The 22219-nt window shown below is 52.0% G+C and overlaps 1 protein-coding gene across 1 annotated transcript in view; it reads left to right on the top strand.

Moving 5' to 3' along the window:
- The window catches only part of Cuedc1 (CUE domain containing 1), an 80293-nt gene that overhangs the window by 40089 nt on the left and 17985 nt on the right, over positions 1-22219 (top strand). Inside the window, exon 2 of the mRNA XM_076869350.1 lies at positions 20494-21157. Within this exon, the coding sequence (XP_076725465.1) occupies positions 20810-21157 (348 nt within the window). The 5' untranslated portion in view covers positions 20494-20809. The remainder of the gene's footprint in view (positions 1-20493; positions 21158-22219) is intronic.

The following is a 22219-nucleotide window of genomic DNA, read 5'->3' as shown; positions in this document are numbered from 1 at the left end:
GTGGGGATAGGGTGCCTTTTCTTTCTTGTCTTGTAGATGTACGTACTTTTGAGCAAGGCAGGTGGCAGGACTGAAGATGCACAGGACAGATGGTCCCTGACTTGTGATGTTTCAAGTTAGGATTTTTCATATTCATGTTGGTGTGAAAGCATACCTGCTCCATTTTTCACCTTTAGTACAGTATTTAATAAGTTATATGAGACACACAACTCTTTGGTACAAAATGTTCTTTGTGTTAATGATTTTGCCCACCTGTGGGCTGATGCAACTTTCTGAGCATGTTTAAAGTAGGATAGGCCAACTCTAAGGTTCTAATTTTTTTTTTTTTTTTTTTTTGTACTGGGGATTGAATTTAGGGGCACTTGACCACTGAGCCACATCCCCAGCCCTATTTTGTATTTTATTTAGAGACAAGGTCTCACTGAGTTGCTCAGGACCTCACCGTTGCTGAACTCGCTAGCTTTGAACTTGCAATCCTCCTGTCTCAACCTCCCAAGCCACTGGGATTACAGGCGTACGCCACCGCACCCAGCTAGCTCTAAGGTTCTAAATGCATTTTTGACTTATGATATTTTCAGTTTACAATGGGTTTATCAGGATGTGACCCCATAAAAGTTGAGGATCATTTGTATCCCCTGCTGGTAACACTCCCCACTGCCTAGGGCCGGGAGTGCTCTGCAGTGTGTGCTCCATGTGTGAATCTGTCTGGCCGGGCGCTCTCTAGCCACACTGGGCTTGTCCTCTTGCCTTGACTCTGCCCTTTCCTCTCCACCCCAGGCACCCCGCTCCCCTTCCCTCTGTCCGAGGTGCTCAGCTGCAGCCCTCTTTTTCCAGCATATGAACCTTTTTAAAGGCTGTTTCCCAATCTATCATGATCCAGCTCTTCCAAATGTCCAGAAAGTATGCCTGCACTGCCACCTCCCCAGCCCCGTGGCATGTGTGACTGCAGGCCATGTGAACAGTCCTCGTCAACAGGGGAGCCATTGTGTCCCGGCCCACTCCGCGCAGATGGGGACAGAGCCCCTCTGTGTGCACCAGGATTTCCTGTGTGCTGATGGCCTCTCTCTGAATTTCCCAAGCAGTGCCCCCTTCTGCCCACGATTCAGTGTCTTCGGCAATCAGTGGCTCATCCTGCCCTTAATCCCTGCTTTCTTCCTTCCTCCCTCCCTCCCTCCCTCCTTCCTCCCTCCCTCCCTCCCTCTCTTTCTTGTAGTAAAATTTACTATTTTAACCATTTTTAAGTGCATTTACATTGCAGTACAACCATCACCACGATCTATTTCCAGAACTTGGTCATCATCCCAAAGAGAAACTGTGTCCCTTAAACAATAACTCCCCATTGCCTGCCCACCAGTCCCTGAAAACCTCTATTCCACTTTTCATCTTTATGAATTTGCCTATTCTAGGTATCTTTTATAAGTGGAATCCTATAATATTTGTCCTTTTATGTCTGGCTTATTTAACTCAGCATGTTTTCAGGGTTCATCCCCATAAGAGCATATATCAGAATTCTACTCCTTCTTGCGACTGATTAATACTTCATTATTCTGAATACACACTTTACCACTCAGCTGTTGATAGACACTTGGGTTGTTTCTGCCTGTGGCCTGTTGGGAACAGTGTTGCTATAAATGCCAGTGTGTAATCATCTGAGTCCTGCTTTCATCTCTTTGGGGTGTGTATACATGAGTGGAATTACTGGACCACGTGGGAATTCTGTGTTTAACTTTTTGAGGAACCACCGAACTTCTTCACTATTACTATATAATTTTTACATTCCTTTTTTGGGGGGTGGGGTGGGTAGTGGGTATTGAACCCAGCTAAGCAATATCCCCAGTTCTTTCTTATTATTTTTGAAACAGGGTCTCACTAAGTTGCTGAGGCCGGCCTTGAACTTACAATCCATCTGCCTCAACCTTCTCTGTCCCTGGGATTACAGTCTTGTGCCCCATGTCTGGCCCATTTTATATTCCCACTAGCAATGTACTTTTTTTTTTTTAAAAAAAAAAAGTTCTTAAACTACAAAAATAAAGCAAATGTATTGAAAATCATTAAGGATGCAGAGGTATAGGAGGTAAACAGCAAAGTCTCCTCCTCCTGCAACCCTCCCTCTAGGTAACTGTTGCTCAGTGCTTGGTGCATATCCACCCATATATCCTCCCTGCCCATCTAAACCACACATACACACCCACACATGTTAACAAAAGTAGGGTAGTATATAGCTGGCACTACCGCTTGGTGTTTTTGTGTGATTCTGTGTCAGTGCCTAAAGGTGCAGCTGCCTGCGGCGATAGCCTGTATTATTAGTTTCTGGTATTGAGAGATAAGTGGGTGATTTCCCCTTTTTTTGATTTCCCAAACCACTTTGTATTTATGGCTTTGCACATGTGGGGTTACCTACCGTTTTGCAGGGTCAGAGTCCATCTGGGGGAATGTAGGACCGCTGGGCCTCTCGTGGGGTAGGCCAGAGCCACCTTCCCACCATCTTGGCTTTGCCCCAGCGGCTCTCCACTCCCCAAGCAGCCAAACTAGGCTGAGGGTTGAGCTCTCTTGTGAAGGAGGGCCACCCACCTACCCTTAGCAAAGAGAAAGCCACAGCCAGGCAAACCCTCCCCACCGCTGGGAATATGGGGAGTCTCCCTCCACCTAGGAACTAGAGCAGGGTGGAGAGCCAGCTGCAGGCCAGCGTGTGCGGAGCTGGGCTCCAGAGTGTCACTCCAGGAGTGTCACGGGCAGGGTGTTCTCCATGGTGGCTCACGGGGCCCTCAAAAGCACACAGTCCTCTCTTGAGCTCAGAAAGACCCACTTAGACCTGGCAGAGGGCCACCTGTGAAGCCAGGGACAGCCGTCTTTCGCCAGTACCTTTTTCTGTAGAGCCGCAGGCAGCTGGTGGGAGAGGACACAGAGGCCTGGAAAATCCACCAACTGCATAATCAGCCCCTGCATCTTGGCCGCTTGACTCTGTTTATTGCTTCCTGTCCCCGAAAGCCCTTTACAAACAGAGCGGCTTTGAGGGGGGTGAGTTAGACCTGGTGGGTGGCCTGCTGCTGCCAGGCAGCCCACAGAGCACCGAGTAACAGCTTCCCTAAACAGGCCCTTTCCTTGCCACCTCTCTCTGTTGCCACCAGCTGAGTCTAGGGAGAGGGGGGCCTAGTCCCGGGGGTGGGGGTGTCTGAGAGTGTGAGAAGACTGCCCCCCTCAAAGGAGGGCAGTCCCCTAGAGCTGTTTACTTTGTAATTGGCAAAGGGCAAGGGTCCCGTTTCTCCTAATTTCCTTGAGGGCCCCAGGGTTTCAGCTCTAATGAGATGCAGGAGGGAAGCAGAGTAAAATCTCTGCCTCCTGTGGACCCCTGTGACATGGGTGGGCAGTGGGGAGGGGGCAGTTAACATACCCTGGGACCTAGATACAGACCTGGGTCCAAGGGGCTTGCTCAAAGTCTCTTTTTATGATTGTTTAACATTTTTAGAAACAGGTTTCTCCTTGCAGGCGGACTTTCCTGCCCTGGTAACCATATTCCCTTCCTTCCCTCTCACCTCCCCAACCTTCATCCTTTCTTCCCCAAAATGAACTACTTCGTTTCACAGCCTTTGGGCCTCTGCTGGGGGGCCAAGATGTGACTCTTCCGGGGAACAGCTGCAGCCCTGGCAAGTTGCCCTAGCCACAGTGTGTCAGGGCTGCCAGGTGCCCGGAGGACTATCACCAGTGTTTCTCTCTCACCTGGGACACAGGGTGGGGGTGCATGACACCTGCATGGTTAGAAGAAACAATGCTTTGGGGGAGCAGGGTGCAGGAAGGCAGGCTTTTCAGAGCTGGGGGGATGAGGGGATGTCGTCCATCTCTCTCAGACGCAGAGCTCCCTCAGGGTCTGTTGACCTGGTCCCCTTCTTCTGCTGCTGCCCCTCTTGTCTTGGCCTCTCTGACTCGGAAGACTTGCCCCCAAAGCTCCGATTTTATCCACCCCCTGCCTTTTTAAAAATATATTTATTTTTTAGTTGTCGTTGGATCCTGGCTGTGATTCACAGATGTTTCCCAGTGTGGAAACTGGGTTTCCATATCTTTATTTATTTGTTTTTATGTGGTGCTGAGGATCGAACCCAGGGCCTCATGCATGCTAGGCATGCACTCTGTCACTGAGCCACAACTCCAGCCCTTTATCCCCTTTTGGAAGCCCTCTCTGGTTTAAAAATCAGTGGAGCCAATATGGTGGTGCACTCCTGTAAATCCCAGCAACTTGTGGGAGGCTGAGGCAGGAAGACAGCAAGTTCAAGGCCAGCCCCAGCAGTTTGGCAAGGCCCTAAGCAACTTAGTGAGTCCATCTCAAAATATGAAAATTAAAACAACAACAGCGGGCTGGGGTGTAGCTCAGTGGTAGAGCCCTCCTGGGCACCCCCCTCCCAGATAAATACATAATAAAATAAAAAGCAGTGGAGAAGGGTTGCTCATGCTCTCTCTAGACCTGCTGGGTGGGAGGGGCCATGTGCTCTTTCTGCAGGTGGCCTGTCTAAGCAAACCTGAACATGGGACCTGTGTGTGTCTCAGCCTGTGCTTTGGTTGTGCAATTCTGAGTCTGCCCCACCCTCCCAGGTCCTTCCTGAAAGTGAAATGCTGCAGTCCTTGCTTAAGAACAAAGGACCCAAGCTCAGCCCTGCGTGTTAATGATTGTCAAGTGTGGCCACTTCCTCTTGCCTGGCCTGACTCACCCTAGCTGTTCCCCTATGTGGTTGCACTGGAAATATAACAAGAGGGCTCAGACCAGGATAGGGAGGTTCTGCTGGGAGTAGCCATGGAGACTGGCAAGGTCCCCTCCAGACCTGGCAGAAGAGATGTAAGACATGGGGGGCCTGCTTGGTTCTGAGCTGGATGCCTCCATTTCTCTTTCATCTCCCCACTCCTGGGTCCACCCACTGGAGCCACATACTCAATGCAATTGCTTCTCTCCTGCTCCAGGAGGGCTGGAGGGCAGACTTTTGCAAGGCTCACCCCATGTGCCTAGCCCTTCTGGGCAAGTTGTCTTCTTTGCTCCTTGCAGAAGTACAGAGATTCATTACTGTAAGTGGGGTTAAGAGTGTGGGCTTTGGGGTAGAATCCTGACCCAGTCACTTCCTGGCTATGACACGAGACCTTGAGCAAGTTATTGAACTCTTCTGTTCTTTGATTTCCCTGACTGCAAAATAGCAGTGCTACTTTCTAGGACTGTTGTGAGTATTCCATGTAGCTAAAGTGCCTTGCCTGGCTGATGGAAAGAGTTCATGAACTTTCCAACAGCATTGCACACTGTTAAGTGCGGTGCAATCATGTTGAGCCGTCAGCATAGTCAAAGGGAGAGGATGATCTATTTTCTTTTTCTTAAACAACAAGGATCAGCAGATCCTGGCTACGATTCACAGATGTTTCCCAGTGTGGAAACTGGGTTCCCATTCTTGCCTTTCCTGTCTGCTCTTCCCTTTTAGTTATTTGGCATACCCAGGTTCACCATAGGCAACGGTAAGCGTTTGGGTTGCATATCTGATAATCCCTACAACTTCACTGTCAAGGGTCCTCAGACCTGAAGGGATCAGTCAGTCTTACGTTTGCTTACCAGCAAGAAATGTTTAAGCTGAATATGTCATGTTTTAACGGTGATTATTAAAGGAACCATGGACTGAGTAGTGCCCAGCTGCTTCCAGAAGATTCCTGAAAGCATCTGCTGGCTGCTTCTCATATCCTTTCAGTCTGGATAACAACACAACCCTTTGGTAGATTTGGGCCATTCTATCCAGCCCAGCTCCTTATGCTTCTCCTGTGCTGGGGGGATGGGAACTCACCATATGCACATCCCAAGCTGACTGCTTCTCATGAGAGATGGAGCTGGTGCAAGTTTGGGCTTGTGAGGTGATTTGGCAGTGCCTTTGTTTGATGACTGTTGACTAAGCCCAGGTGTGCAGACCCAATGTTTACAGAATCCTGGTTGGCTTAGGGCTGTGACTGGATTGAAGAAAATAGGTGTTCAGGGAGGAGGAAGGGAGCAAGGATAATCTAAAGCCAGTTGTTTGGATCCTGGAGCGAGAGATAAGGTATTTTTGCAGATTTCCCTAAGTAAACCCCAGACAAGAACTTTTTTCCCCCTGGTTCTGGGAATTGAATCCAGGGCCTTGTGCATGGTAGGCATGTGCTCAATCATTGAGCTACATCCCCAGCCCTTTTTACTTTATTTTGAGACAAGGTCTTACCGTTGCCCAAGCTAGCCTCAAAGTTGTGATCCTCCTGCCTCAGCTTCCTGGTATTACAGGTATGTGCTGCTGCACCTGGTTTAGACAGGAACTCTTTGTAATGAGTGCCAGATTGTATGTTGACCTAACAGTCCTTGAAACTCAGTTCCTACACATCTGGACCATTTAGGGATTCAGAGCAGACACAGATATGTCAGGGGTGGAAGGAATGTTGCAGTTCATCTAGACCTGCCCATTTTCCAGATGGGAATCTGAAAGTCCAAGAGGTAAATGGACTTGCCTAAGGTCAAGGGCTAAAGGCTGGCTAGTTAGTGATGGAGCTAAAACCAGTGTCCCCGTCTCCAAACTGCATTAGTTGTCCTCATAATTTACTGTGCACCATAATGAACTGGGGAGCTTGTTAAAATGCAGATTCCCTGGCCAAACCCCACAGATTCTGATTTAACAATGGGGTGGAGAGTGCATTCCTAGCAAGCCCCTCAGGGGAGTCTGATGACAGCTGTCTTCACCACCCTTTGATATGCCACTAGAGTGCAAAGAGCATTTGCTTCTTAGAAGCACTGAAAAGCATATTTGCATTTCCTAAAGCCTCATAGGCAGCAGTGAGGGGAACAGGCAGATAGGAAGACAGTTTAAGAGATAAGAACAGGATTGGGACTGGGGACATAGCTCAGTTGGCCATGGGTTCAATCCTCAGCACAGAGGGGGAGAGAGAGAGAGAGGGAGAGAGAGAGAGAAGAACAGGAGGGGTTAAACTCAGGCTTTAAAATCCCAGTAACTCTGGAGGCTGAGGCAGGAGGATCATAAGTTCAAGACCAGCATCAGCAACTTAGTGAGGCCCTAAGCAATTTAGCAAGATCTTGTAAAATGAGCAAGGGCAAGGGCAAGGGCAAGGGCTGCTGATGTGTCCCAGTGGCTAAGCACCCCTGGATTCAATCTCTTCTAATAATGGACTTCTGTGGGCCTCACTTGAGGGAAAGGGTTTGATTCTGAAGCTAAAGGAGTAAACAGGACCTTCTGGCCCTGAGGGATTGGGATTCGGTGACCTTCTGCAGAAGTGTCATCCTGGCTTGTGCCTAGCACAGTGGTAGCTTTCTCTGGCCCTGACCCACTTCCCCAATGCCCCACCCCCACTTCTATATTCATGCCTTCCCAGAGGATTTCAGTGATCAGACTGAGCAAGGATTGTTGATATCCATTTGCTAGAAGTACAGACGGAGGCCACTGGGAGGTGAAGGAAGCTCATTATGGGACCCCTGGGAGCTCCTGCCCCTTCCTCCTGACTGTCACATTGGAGGGCCAGGGCTTCCGCGCAGCTGGCCTGAGGTTCCCTGCATGCCCGCCTGCGGGAGTCGGGCTTGCAGGCAGCCAGGAAGCCAAGCCTTCATTGTGCGAGCCACTGCCTGGCTCTGCCCTGTTTTGCTGCAAGTCAGGTCAGCCTGACCTCAGTGCTGTATAAACCATCACAATCACAGATGGGGAAGAGAGAGGGAGGGGTCCTGGGCCTCATCTGGCCCCGCCATCCGCCATCCGCCTAGTGAAGGGCCAGACTTGCAGGGCAGCTGTGGGAAGCACAGTGTACCTTTGTGTGTGTGTGTGTGTGTGTGTGTGTGTGTGTGTGTGTGTGTGTGTGTTTTGTGTAGGAGAGTGACGATTTTCAAAACAGCTTCAGAGTCAGGTGAAGAGGGACGGATTGCCTGGGCTGGAGGGCAGGGTTCATGAAGACTGTCTGTGTCAGTGGCTGTGAGGGGCTGGGGCGAGCGTGCAGCACTGTGCCGGTAAGCTGGTGTGTGGAAGCCAGCAGGAGCCGGTGAGCACGTGAGCTGTGTGTGGGAATATGCCTCTGGGTGCGTCTTCACAAGGAGGGTGCCCTGGGTTCAGGAGTCTCCTGATCTGGGTTCAAATCACAGCTTGCAGTCACTAAGCTTTGTGACCCTTGGCCACCTGTACCCTCTGGAAGTGAGAACCTGAGGTTTCTCTCACCTTCCTAACCGCAGAACTTCAGAGTGCATGTGTGGGCACGTGGGAGTGTGGGTGAGGGAAGGCGGAGAGGTCCCTGGGTGCTGGCCTCTGGGTGCCCCTGGCTGGGTGGAGCTCTGCTGCTACTTGGATCAGGAGGAGTGGAGGGGACGGCCTATGGCTGGGGGAGTAGCTGGCCCCAAGGAAGCGACTCCGAAAAGTCCCATCTGCTGTCTGGGCAGGCCCTTGTCACTCTGGGTGGGATTTCTGATGGTGTCTTGGCTGCCTGAGGGGGTGGGCCTCCCAGCCACAGCTGCTCTTCTGAAGCTTAGCCATGGCCAGCCACCCGCCTCCTAGCCCCAGCTCCTCAGCCTGCATTCCTGGGCTGCCAGAGGCCAGATTTCTGAGAGGGCCATTCTGCCTGTGCTCCTGCTGCCTGGGGCCTGGGAACCCCTCCCCAAGTGGCAGGCTGTCTCCCCAGTTGGAGTAGAGGAGGGCAACCCACGCCCTGGGTAATATTCCAATCACTTCTCCCCTTGGAAACTTTGCTGAGGGCAGGATAGGAGCAGGAAAGGACAGAGGGACCATTGGCTCTGCTCCTTGCTTCTCCCTCAGGGGCCCCAGGTCCCCAGCCTGGACTGAGGGCTTTGTGCTCTAGACTGTCCCTCTGCAGGGCTGGATTCAAGATCACATCCCCTGGCCTGATTGGACTTGTGGGCCAGGTTCTAGTGTCAACTCCTGAGAACTGTGTGGCCTTAGGGCTTGAAGGGCCCATGCCAGTCTTACTAACAGCTGCCCCCAGTTGTGGGGTGCTATATGTATCCACCACAGTGAATCCCCTCACTAGCCCTACTGGAGAGGGCTTAGGCATCCCTGTTTATTTAATTAATTAATTTATTTATTTTGAGATAGGGCCTCACCAATTTGCTTAGGGCTCTGCTAAATTGCTAAGGCTAGCTTTGAACTTGTGATCCTCCTGCCTCCGCCTCCTGAGTTGCTGGGACTAGAGGTGTACACCAGCACGCCTGGCTAGGTGTCTGCGTTTTACAGATAAGAAAACTTGCTGAGAAAGACTCCAGCCTCACCCAGTTAGCTGCAAAAGCAGGATTTCTGAGCTATCGGGACATCTGCCTGCTCGTAGCCATTCTGCTGCCTCTTATCCCAGACACTCTTCAAAAGTGGACACCGGTTTATGATGGTGTCTGCCTCTGGCCATATTCTGCCCCTGAAAAGCTGTGACTTGGGTCATCTCTTGCCCCTGGGCCTTTATTCCTCCCCTGTATCCCTACCTTGAGCAAGCAGGTCCCTGGCCAGGGTAGAAGATGCAGAGTGCGGGCACGCGCTTGGTTCCCACTGAGGCAGGACTGGACAAAGTCTGCCTAAGGAATCACAGCAGGACGGACTGGGTGGGGGAGTCTAAGGGTGGCCACAGGTGTATGCCCCGAAGGCTCTGCAACTTGGTTTCTTAAGATTTTTTTTTCTTTCTTTGTTGTTTTGTTTTAATTGGAGAGACAGTGTAAGGTGGATGTTAAGAAAAACATGGGCTCCGGGCCAGATTGTTTGGATTCATACTGTAGTTCTGCTACCAACTGTGTGATCTTATGTAAGTCATTTAACCTCTCCGAGCCTTAGTTTCGTTATCTGTGGGAATTCAGTGAGATAGTGCATGCCAAGTACGTAGAAAGTACATAGCATGAACAAGTACTCATGGATATTTGCTATAATTATTACCAAAAAACATAACTCAAGGGAGGCTGGGGTGTGGCTCAGTGGTAGAGTGCTTGCTTAGCACACATGAAGCACTGGGTTCCAACCTCAGCACCACATAAAGATGAAATCAAGATATTGTGTCCACCTACAACTAAAAAATATATATTATTTTTAAAAAAATTAAAAAATAACTCAAGGGGTTGGTGGTATAGCTCAGGGTAGAGTAATGATTTTTATGTGCAAGGCCCTGGGATCAATCCCCATCACCAAAAGAAAGAAAAAAGAAAAAGTAACTCATGTCCATTGTAGATAATAGACATACACAAATGCAAAAAGAACATAAAAATCACTGGCAGTGCTATTACTTTAATGTTCTTTAGGTTATTTGCATATTTTATTCTAAAATTAATAAATGGAAATGAACTAAAATTGAAAAGGTATAAAAAATTTACAGGGAAAATTTTTCCGATCTGTTTTTATGGCTCAGTTCTCCCTAGAGGAAACTTATACTATACTACTCATTTCTTATGAATTCTTTTCAGACTTTTTTTCTCCTTCTACAGACAGACACACACACACACACACACACACACACACACACACACACCATAATGCACTATTGTATAGTAAATATACTCTGTGTGCCTTGTATTGTTCCCATAGGTCTCAATCAAAGGAGAAATGTGGAAATGCCTCATTTTTTTTCACCGTTGAATAATATTCCATTGTATATACGGGGATGATAATGTACCATAACTTCACCAGCCTCCTGTTGGTGGACATTTAGAACTTTCCTAATCTTCTGCTGTCACAGTGTGGCAAAGTTCATCCTTATGGACATATTGGGCACATGTACGAATAGATGATAGGTAAATTTCACAGAAATGGAATTCAGGAATCAGTGGGTAATTAGGTGCATTGTGTTAATGGGAGTGGGGCAGGGCTTGGGAATTCTGTTCCTAGCACCCTCCTCTGCCTATCCTGAACACACCTCCTAATCTCAGGTTCCTTGGCCTAGATTCCCCAGCAGGCTCAGATTCTAATTTGTGGGGCATTGACTGCCCACCTATCCCGGGGGCCCAGAGATGTTGCCTGCTCTCGTCTGGACTTCAGACCTCAGGCACAGACCCTGCAGCTCCAGCCTTCGGAAGGGCCTCCGCCTGCCTGCCTGAAGGGGAGACCCAAGGAGGAGTAGCAGGCCCCTCTTTCCTCCCAAGCTGGGCCTAGGCCAGCATGAGCTCACACCTGGAGCCAGCCCAGCTTCCTGGCCCTACACCAGAGGTGCCAGTGGCCCTCTTCTTCCAGTCTGGGCCATTCCACTTGGTCCCAGGTATGCATATGTTCCTGCCAGGCCAGCAGGGCTCCCCAGAGCTACCGCACCTGCGGGGAGAGGCAGTGGAGTAACACCCCTCTGTGCATGGAGGTTCAGTCTCCTCCCAGGCATCTTGGCTGAGCTGCTGGTGTCTGCTGCTGGAGAGAGGGATTGTGAAAACAGTCCCCCACTAGCCCAGGCTGGGGTACTAAACAGCTTGTTGCTCAGGCAACCGGACAACTTCCATCGGGTGGAGAAAAAGTTTTTTGTAAGGAAACGGATTTTTGCAAGGTTTCTCTTTGTCCTGGTAGGTGAGGTTTCACCTGCAGACTCCTCCTTTCCTGCTTTCTGAGCATGAGTGCTCCGTGGCTCTCAAACTCTGGAGGTACCTAGGCCTCCCCTCTTTCCCACCCAGTTCCCCAGCATCTCTCCGGATGACTCAGACCCTTTAGGAGTTAGTGCAGCACACGGTCGGTCCTGAGTCTTGCTGTGTGCCTGGCCCTGTGCTTGGCTCCAGGGAGCAGAGTGCTGCCCAAGCTTGATGGATGGAGAGTGTTGAATCTGGAACCTGACTGCCTGGGTTCATCTTTCAGTTTGGCCGCTTGAACGCGTCACTCCACTCTCTGTGCCTCGCATTTCTATCTATACATTGGAAAGGGCAGGAGTGATGTGTACCTCTCAGGGCTATGGAGACGGGGAAGACAGCAGGCATAAGGTGCTGGGAACAGTGGCTCCTAAGGAAGCAGGCAGTGCTAACAACTGTCATTATTCCTCTTCTTACCATTATCTTTCCACGATGAGACAAACAAATGACAGATTATTTATGTCTGATGAGCTTTAACTTGGATCTTTTCGACTGGAAAGCAGAGTTGGCATGTCCTTTTGGGGGGCCTGGGGATGGAGCCCAGGGGCGCTTTTCCACTGAGCTATACCCCCAGTCTGTTCTATTTTAAACTTTGAGACAGGGTCTCACTAAGTTGCCCAGGCTGGCCTCAAACTTGCCATCCTCCTGCTTCAGCCTCTGGAGTCACTGGCATTACAGACACGCGCCACTATGGCCAGGACAGAGTTGGCTTCTTAATGTCGTCTTTTATGGCAGCCAACCACCATATTCGGGTGTCAGGAGCAGAGACGAATGTCCTTAGGACTGAGGACCCAGCTGGGCACGGGGGTCCACACCTGTAATCCCAGCTACTCAGGAGGAGAGTAGGAAGACTGCAAGTCTGAGGGCAGCCTGGGCAACTGAGTGAGACCTTGCCTCAAAATTAAAAAAAAAAAGGTGGTGGGGGGAGATGGGTGGTAGCTCAGCCCCTGGGTTCAATCCCTAGTGACACACACACACACACACCACAACACTGAGGATCCAGGGCCCATCTTCCCATGGAAGAGGGACATTAACCTCCTTTGAATCCTTTTGCTCAGTCCCTGTCCCACTCATTAGCTACCGACCTGGTCACAAGCATTGAGAAAGAAAAAAATAGCAAAAGATTTTTTTTCTCTTTTTTCTTCTTCAGATTTTGTAAAGATTTAAAAAATGAATAAATAAAGTAAAAACCATTAGAATGCCTTTTAGATCTGACTACAAGTTGGGGGTGGGGGTGCCCACAGGTGCCAACGCTGGTACAGGTGGTAGCCCTGGGAAGACAGGTACTGCCCCCAGTCTCTCACCCCTGCAGGCCTTGTCACTCTCCGGCTTGCATGGAAGCCATATGTCCTCCTTCTCTGTATCCCTCTTCCTAGCCCAGAGAGATAAGGGGCCAATCCAGGGTCACACAGCAAGAGACACAGAATTGTGTCTCCCCTGTTTTTCTTCCTCTTCCTTCTCTCACGCCCAGCCCATCCTCTTTCTCCAATGGCTCTGTTGAGGGTCCTCTCTGCCCTTAATGGCCACTCCTGGGTGGGCACAGGTGTGGCTGTGGCTGCGCAGCAGCTCCGAGAGCCTCGGGAATGAGGCTGGCTTTGTGGCAGCCCCAGCAGCTGTGGCCATTTGGGCCGAGTTTCCATTAAGCCGTTTCCGCGCCTTGGGCAGAAGCAGGAGGCTCAGCATTTAAAGGTCACCCGGCTTTTGAAGCCGCAGCGACATTAATAGCTTGGGAAGAAAACAAGCCTGTGCAGGGGCAGGAGGACAAGGAGGCTCTGTCAGGGCTGTCCTCTTCTGCTCTCCCCCCTCCGTGCGCACGCGTACACACACACACACACACACACACACACACACACACAGAGGCATCCTGATAGCCCCGCTCTGTCCCTTGCTCTTCCCTCCTTCCTTTCTCCCCCTTTTGGAGCCTCTTTAGCTCAGAAGCCAAGAAGCTCTGCAGACTGCCCTGCGCCCCACCCCCATCGCATTGGAGGTGACAATTGGTCGAGGATGCAGCTGTCTGGGTCCAGCAGCCTCTCCCTTCACATTGCCATTACCCACTTGAGGTTCCCCAGGACTTAACCATGGTTACACAAGCCTCCCAGGGGTCAGATGACCTCATTCTGCCCCCCCCCCCCCCCCCCCCGCTGGCTTTTGCAGCCTGGACTCCTGATGAGACCAAGTAAGCCTGGGCCCAGGCTTCCCGGATGGGAAGTGACAGCGCTGGCAGCGGCTGCATCTCACATGCCAGTTCTAGTCACCGGCCAGTGGCTCACCTAGAACGCTCTGTTGCAAAGGGTCCCGAGGCTGCGGGCTCTGTGGGACACTACCTGGGTGGATCAGCCAGGTCTGCCAAGGACAAGGGGTTGAAAGTGGTGGCAGAATGCTACGTGTCTCCCACCTCAGGTTTCTGAGATTCCTGGGGCGACTGGCAGATTCTTTGCTCCCTTGGGCCATCCCAGGGTGGGGGCAGGGCACATCCGTGGGTCCTTGGGAGAGAAGCTGCTGTGTGCCCTTTCCCTAGAGCAGCCAGGGCCAGCGCTCCAGACACCACCTAGTGGCCTGGCCTGGCGGTGCCACTGGGCTGGGCCCAGATCCTGGGCAAGAAGAGTCCCTCTGCAGGCAGGGATCTTAGCATTAGAGACAGACCACAAGATCCAGGGGCATTCCTGAGGGATGTTCACAAGAGGGAGTCTGGGGTGCATAAGGAATAAAGCTTGTCTGGGGCAATCCCATCCCTCCTTCCAGAAGGGTGATTTTTTTGGGAGGGGGGGACAGAGGGGGCAAAAAAAGGGCCACTGAGACCTCTGGCTTTCCCGTCTCCCCTCCTCTTGAGGCCTCCTATCCTAACCCCGACCTCTCAGGTTGACCCTGGTCCTCCAGGGGGCAGAATGGAAGTTGAGGTCAGCTCCGGAGTGGGGCAGCCTCCTTTCTCAAAAAATGAAAAGGCCTGTGTGTATTTGCACATGCGCAAGTTGGATGTAATTCAGTGGTAGTTTAATATGGTGCCAGAAAAGAAGAAAAGCCATAGTGATTGCAGGCCTCCATCTTTACTGATCCGCTTACCAAACATCTGTTGATCATCCCAGGCACTATGCTAGGTACTGGGGGTCTCACAGTGAATACAGCACGCACCCTGCCCTCATGGAGCTTGGAGCTAGTGGAGGAGACGGTCAATGACACCTGTACCATCTGAGGTGGTCCAATACACAGGACAAAGGAGGGCAGAGTTTGGGGGATGGGGGAGCTACCTCCCTGATGATAATGTGTCTGCAACCAAAAGGAAGAGGGAGGGAGCCCCATGGATTTGTGAGGGAAGGACACGGCAGATGGAGGAAAGAGTGCAGTCAGAGACCCTGAATGGGAATATGAGTGGCTCGCTGGTGATCTGGCAAGGATGCAGGGTAGTGGGACAGAGTCTGGAAGGTCAGTCTGTGCACATTTGATGGCAAGGTCAAACAGGTGGCAAGAGCAGGACCCTGTGGGTCCTGGTGGGCCACATTAAAGCTCTGGTCTGTATTCTGAGGACACAAGAAACGCTGGGGGCTTTGGAGCTGAGGAGTGACATGGCCACATAATGAATAGTCTGTAGGGAGGCAAGGGGGAGGCAGAGAGATAGGCAGGAGGTAGTAGCCATGGAGGTGGTAAGGAGCGGCCAGTTCTGAAGTCATTTTGAAGTTGGAGAAGACAGGATTGGGTGTAGGGTATAAGAGAATGAGAACACTCAGCAATGACTGCGCAGCTTTGGCCTAAGCCACACGGAGTTGCCATTAACAAAGATGGAGAAGGCAGGTTGGGATCAGAGGACAAGGTGACGTGCCATGGACCCATTTGTTGGATCTGCTACGGACATCCATGTGACAGCAGCAGGCAGGAGTCGAGGTGGAGAGGTCAGGAAGTGTGAGAGGATCATGAGAGCCAGTGTGCAGAGTGCAGATGGTACTTAAGGCCGCGGGGCTGGGTGAGATGGCTTGAGAGTGGTGTGGCCTGGCATACTGTCCAAGGCCTACACCTGGGTCATACTAGCCTGTCTCATTTCGAGCCTACTAGGCTCTAGGCACCCAGGTAAATTCCGTTACAGCATTCCTCCCAGGTAGATTGTATCCCTGTTTCAACCTATGAGGACACTGAGGTTCAGAGGGTCAGATGTGAACCCAGGACTCTGACTCTCCGACTCACTGTGCAGACCTGACCCTGGCCCTGATGCCAAGGCCTTCCTCAGGCAAGAAGAGGCTGCCTGGTTTGACCTTGGACAAGGCCGGGTGAGCCTCCCTGGGGCAGCCTGCCCACCTCCCTGAGCCAGGCCGGGAGTGACTCAGGCTTGGCTGATACCCACACTAGGAGTGGAGATTGGCTCTGTGCCGCCCCCTGCCAGGCCTGCATTCCTTCACAGGGAGGTGGAGACTGGCTCCCTGGGACTTGGGGGAGGACAGGTGTGACGTTTCTGCTTCCAGGTCCTCAGGTCACCCACAACCATGCATCCTGGAGAGGTCTAACGGGCTCAGCAGGTTTGATTCATTTCCTTTGTCAGAAGCCAGTCAGGGGTTATCTCCTCTGATTCCCTGCCAGTGCTCAGCAGCTGGGGTTCAGAGAGGTGGCATGGTTTCCCCAAGGTCACAGAGCCAGGACTGGGGCCGAGCCAGTAGCCCTCCCTTGTGCTGTCTGTCCTCTGTTGGAGTGTCCCGAGCCTGGAGCACACATGGCTGCCTTTCTCAGGCTCTTGGCTCCTAGCCCTCCCAGCCTTACCTGGCATTTTCCGCTCTTGGGAAGTAGGTTGTTAATTCTGGTCTGTCTACAGACTTGCGGTGCGACTTTGGGCAAATCATCTAGCTTATCTGAGTCAGTTTCCACAGCCCTAAAGTGGAGACAACAGCACCTATCTCGTGGAGTTGTAATGAAGATTACATGTAGGGGCTGGGGCTGGGGCTCAGTGGCAGGGTGTGATAAAGCCCTAGTTGGAGCCCTTGCACTACCAAAAAAAAAAAAAAAAAAAGACTGACAGTGCCTGGCACAAGCTTGTAAACCTAGGTTACCTGCATGCCTTAATTTTTCCATGTATTTAATTTTTTTTTCTTTTTTCGATACTAGGGATTTAACCAAGGGGCAAGGGGCACTTTACTATTGAGGCACATCCCAGCCCTTTTTATTTTGAGATAGGGTCTCACTAAGTTGTTTAGGACCACACTAAATTGCTGAGGCTGGCCACTAGTTTGCAATCCTTCTACCTCAGCCTCCGAAATTTCTGGGATTACAGGTAAGCGTGCACCACTAGGCCTGGCTTACATTACTTCTTATTTGAGCAGTGCTTACATTGCTTCTTATTTGAGCATCCTGGGCCTTGCATGCACGGATGACACTGGCCTTAAGGACAGTCCTTCTCCTTTCCCGGTGGCTAGACACACTCAGCTCTCGCCTCCAAATCTGGCTGCAACTGTGGCTCAAGCTTAACAAGGGGGAGATAGAACAGTCCTCTGAGAATTGTGTGTGTGGGGGGCCTCACAGTCCTACTCGGTGCTAACCATAGGCAGCCTGCTTTGGGGAGTCCCTAAGTGCTTGCAGGGGTCTGTGGAGATGGTATTTCTAAAAATCAAACCCAGTTTCCCTATGTTTCCCATTGCTGTTTCTGATCTCTCTCCTCTCATCCACACACCTGCCCTTTGATGGACAGGCTGAGGCTTTGCCATTTAACACGGAGAGGGTGTGTGAGGCTGGGTTACTGTGTCTACTGTTTACAGGTCATGGCCCACGTGCAAGGCTTTGCACCCAGAGTAAATGGAAGAGGCTGTCTGAACCGTGGTGACTCTGGCTGCCTGGGCCAGCCAGGCCTCCCTGCCACATTTCCATGCAGAGAGCAGAAGGAATTCTAGGGGTTCACATCTATATGGTGGGGAAGACTCCCCAAGAACCCCCCTTCCAGCCGGCTCCATGTGCCCCAGGGAGCATCTTGGCGAGCACACCAACTGCTCCAGGCTCTTCAGCGACCTCCTGGGATAGAGACGAGAATGCATCTCGCCGGATTCCATGCCTGGTGCTGCTTCACTCTCATTGAAGCCACCTCAGGGCTGCAGGCAGATGAGGGAGACAGGTCCTGGGCCACAGAGAAGACAGGAGACTTACATGAATCCTGCTGCTGGGGAGTGGCACAGCTGCATGAACCGTAGCCTGAGTCTGAACTAGTGCCTGCTCATTGTTGATGGGAGAGTTCTTGAGTGCCTCTCAGGGGCTCCTCAACACTAAGGGGGGCAGAGCCTGAGAGACCTGTCCAGGGGGCTGTTAATGGGGAAAATGTGGGCCTCACCATTTTCTTTCTTCCTCTTCTGGGGGTGGGCCAGGTCCTGGCCGCCTCCTCTCGGTTACTGCCCTTAGCAAAGCGAGAGTCGGGTCCCCCAACCTTCTTACTGATTACTAGGGGGCAGGGAGATAGTGGCTTCACTCCAGAGGCATTAACATAACGCTGTGATCCCTATGTGTGATGATCAGGGCATTAGCTTCGGGGCCTCCTGACCCACAGAGGTCTGTGTTAGAGGCTGCAGGGCAAAAGTGTCTGCCAAGAGGGCATTTTGGCAAAGCCACAGCAGCATCCCCTGACCTTCTGATGGGATGGGATGGTGGGGAATATCAAGAGGCTGGGGTGACAGAAGCCGGCGTAGGAAGCCATGTCATACTGACATGACTTCCTGTGTGCATTTTCATAACTGAATGCTTAGGCTGATCATTTGAGCTTGCACCTCTGTTTTCCCTTGTGAAATGATGATGGATTCCTGGGCTGTGACTGGTTCACCTCGGAAGAGGTTGGGGAGAGGGAGTTGGATAATAAATCATGCTTCACCCAGTTAACAGAACACCACTCAAGCATTAAGCATGATGAAGTAGGTCTGTATTTTCTGACATGGGAAGATGGTCACAGTGCACTATTAAGTAGAAAACATTAGAGGCATGGTAGGATTTATGGTTTGATCACAGTTTAGTAAAATAGATTCATACACACAGTAGTATATGCAAAGAACAAATACCTACACATAAGTACAGGATTATACTAACAAGTCTCCTCCCGGTGGGAGAGGACTTGAGTCTCCTAACCTTGGTGTCCATGTGCCTCTAGTTTTCTGTTCTCAAATACAACCCATCTCTCTGGGACTAGGCAGACACCAGAACAGGAGCCCCAGACAATTTCCCAGCCCTCCAAGGAGGCAGAGGTGTTAAAGTTTTAAGAACCTCAGCAAGGTGCACTTGAAGCCACCTGTGGAGTATGAGGTCCCTACAAACCTATAGGGAATGACCTAAAGGAACAGGGAATCGATGGGTCTTCTGACTTTGGGGTGGAGAAGCTCTTCCTGGCCCCTCTGGTCCTGTGTTTCTCACACTTTCAGCCATGTGACGTGGAGACAGTGGTAAGGAAGATCCCTTTGATCTTTGCACCTGTTTCATCAAATTTAAGAATATCCTTGGGCTGGATGTAGTGGTGCACACCTAAAACTCCAGTGGTTCAGGAGGCTGAGGCAGGAGCCAGTCTCAGCAAATTAGTAAGGTTCTAAGCAACTTAGCAAGACCCTGTCTCTAAATAAATTATTAAAAAAAGGGGGGGGGTAGGGATGTGGCTCAGTGGTTAAGCACTCCTGGGTTCAATCCCTCATTACACACACACACACACACACACACACACACACACACAAAGAATATCCTTTGATGGAACAGTCCCTTAAAAGAGCTGCCACTTTTCTACAATTAACAAAATTACTGTAAATCTTGAGGTAAAAAAGGAGAGTCAGAACTTGATGTTTGTAGACACATTCTGCTCTCCCTTGTCTGCACTAACAGGGTGTGACACTGGCAGTGATTTACATGCCTGGTCCTGAGTGGGCTGGGTTACAGACTTAGGTCCCTAATTGTGCTTGACTTTCAGTCCCCCTCTCCATCCATGTCCTCAGGTACACTCTCCTGGCATGAGACCAAAGGCCAGGTTGTCTGGGTCAGGGTAACTGGTTCCTTGGGGGGATAAGAACAGAACTTAAGACATACCTGGTTCCTCAAGATAACTTTGAGAAGATACTTCTATAAATTTTTTTTTTTGTAAGAAATCGGGACACAGTGTTCCATAAAAACAAATCTGCGTCTCTGATATAAATGAAACATGTCAGTGTAACACTGGGGTGAGGAGAATGAATCCAGGGGTGGACACTGGCCTGGAGCCCTGTGCTTCCCTCTGTTGGGCTGGTATTTCTCAGAGGCAAGGGCTGAGTTTTAGGGCCGGATGTGATCCCTCCAAGAGTGGGAGCAGGCTCCCCATCAGCCCCAGGGTCTTTAAGGATGAACATGACATTTCCTCTCTCAGGTTGGAAACTCTTGGTGATGCTGGGGAGCCCTCAGGATTCTTTGGGGGCTCTGCACAAGGAACACCCTGGTGGTGGGACCATGATGTATTATTGGTGGTGAGGTGGCAAGATGAAGAAAGCAGTAACTAGTTGTGGCTCAAAACTAGAGGGGCAAGGCACCTATACAAAGCCCCTCCTGGCCTAGCTGGGTCCTCAGGGGTCCTTGGCAGTATGTGTAGTGGTTGAGACTAGTGGCTTGAGGTGGGGGAGTGGGGGTGTGTGTGTGTGTGTGCCTGTCTTGGGTTCAAATGCTGGCTTCTCTGCTTCCAGTCCTCCGTGTTTCCATCTGCAAACTGGGATGCTAGCGTCTGCCTCACTACCTCGGAGTGTTGTCATGAGTTAGGCCACACAGAGCACTAGGAGGGTACCTGGCACAAAGGAAGTCCTTGCTAACTGAAGCTCTCCTGAGTCCCATGGCTGTTAAGAATCGCCACTGGAGAGAAAACACAAAAGCAGGTCTCCCTCCAGCAGGAGAGAGGTGGTCCCAACCTGCCCTGTTTCCTCATAGCCTCTGGCCGCCACCCTGAGCTCAGGTTTGCCCGCCCCTGATCCTGACTGTCTCCCTCGTTTCAGGTGGGACCCTCCGTGGAGCCGGGGGCAGGATGCTCCGGTGGTGTGGATGACCTGCGGTCCAGCCCCAGCACGGCCCAGGCCCGCATGCCGCCTCCCCGCGACGACCGCTCCCCGAGGGCCGCCTGGGGCCCGGCGCCGGTAGACTCCTGACCCGGAGCCGGCCGCCCATCCATCCCGGACAGACGGACGCCCGGGGGGCGGAGGAGGCGCAGGCGTGAGCGGCCCTAGCCGAGGAGCCAGCTCGCGGCCGACGGCGGGGGGACCGGCCAGGGCTTCGCGGCCGCTCGGAAACATTCTCCCCACGCGGCTCGGCAAGATGACCAGCCTGTTCCGCCGGAGCAGCGGCGGCGGTGGCGGTGGCGGCGGCGGCGGGGGCGCGGCGGGGGCGCGCGGGGCGGGGGCCGGGGGCGGCGGCGCGGCCCCCCAGGAGCTCAACAACAGCCGGCCCGCCCGCCAGGTGCGCCGCCTCGAGTTCAACCAGGCCATGGACGACTTCAAGACCATGTTCCCCAACATGGACTACGACATCATCGAGTGCGTGCTGCGCGCCAACAGCGGCGCCGTGGACGCCACCATTGACCAGCTGCTGCAGATGAACCTGGAGGGGGGCGGCGGCAGCGCCTACGAGGACAGCTCCGACTCCGAGGACAGCATTCCCCCGGAGGTAGGGCCGCGGCCCCGGAACTCACCTGTAGCTCAACCACCTGGTTGAACCTCTTAGGAGGATCTGGGTTAGTCCCCTGCCTGAGTTCTACCCAGCACGCAGCCCTCCATTTACCCCGGGAATCATCTGGTCAGTCAGGGACCTTATTTTATGGGCAGAAATCCTGCAGGCAGTCAACGCTGAGCACCTGCCCAGGGTGTGCCAGGCACACTCTGGGTCCTGGTCATCAGAATCAATGTGCTCGTTTTAAAAATGCAAACATGGCCAGGCGTGGTGGCGCATGCCTGTAATCCCAGAGACTCCGAGACTGAGACCAGGAGGACTGCAAGTTCGAGGCCAGCAGCCTCTGCAACTCAGCAAGGACCCAAGACACTTAGCCAGATTCTGTCTCAAAATAAAAAATACAGAGGGCTGGAGTTGTGGCTTGGTGGTAAAACCTCTGGGTCAACCCCCCAGGACCTTGGAAATTTTGTCCTCCTGGAGCTCACAGTCCTGAGAGGACTGGAGGCAAGAGTGGGGCATTGACCACCCAGAGTGGTGAGTGCTACAGGAGAGAGATGCAAGCGCAGGCAGAGGGAGGCTGACCTCCCCACCTGATACCCTGAGGAAATGTGAAGAGCCCGGAAAGGAGGTGTGGGTAAAGGAAGCAGCTTTGCAGACACTCAGAGGAGAAAGAGTGCACGACTGACTAAGGAAGTGGCCCCAGGACCATGTCAGGATCCGAGAGAGAGAGAGAGAGAGAGAGAGAGAGAGAGAGAGAGAGAGAGAAAGTCTCTGCAGCTGAATTAGAATGGAGCTGGATCCCTAGAGCCCAGGCAGCCTGGAGGGAGAATGGCATTAAGACCTGCCAGTTTAGTCCCCCTGAGGTGGTGTTGAGCCATTCCCATGCAGCTCTGCTCCTGGCTGTCCAGGGAAGTGACTGGGGAGAGAGAATGGCCACAATACATCAAAGCCCACCTGCTGGGAGTGTCTGGCCCTCTCCAGCCTCATTTGGGAGTTCAGCACACATCTGTCTTCCCACCCAGTCTCCAAAGAATCTGGAGTGCTCATTGCAGAAGGGGC

Source organism: Callospermophilus lateralis, chromosome 11 (genome assembly GCF_048772815.1).
Source record: "Callospermophilus lateralis isolate mCalLat2 chromosome 11, mCalLat2.hap1, whole genome shotgun sequence".
Lineage (NCBI taxonomy): Eukaryota > Metazoa > Chordata > Mammalia > Rodentia > Sciuridae > Callospermophilus > Callospermophilus lateralis.
Note: the sequence above shows the minus strand (reverse complement) of the source record. Positions and strands in the feature narration are given on the sequence as shown.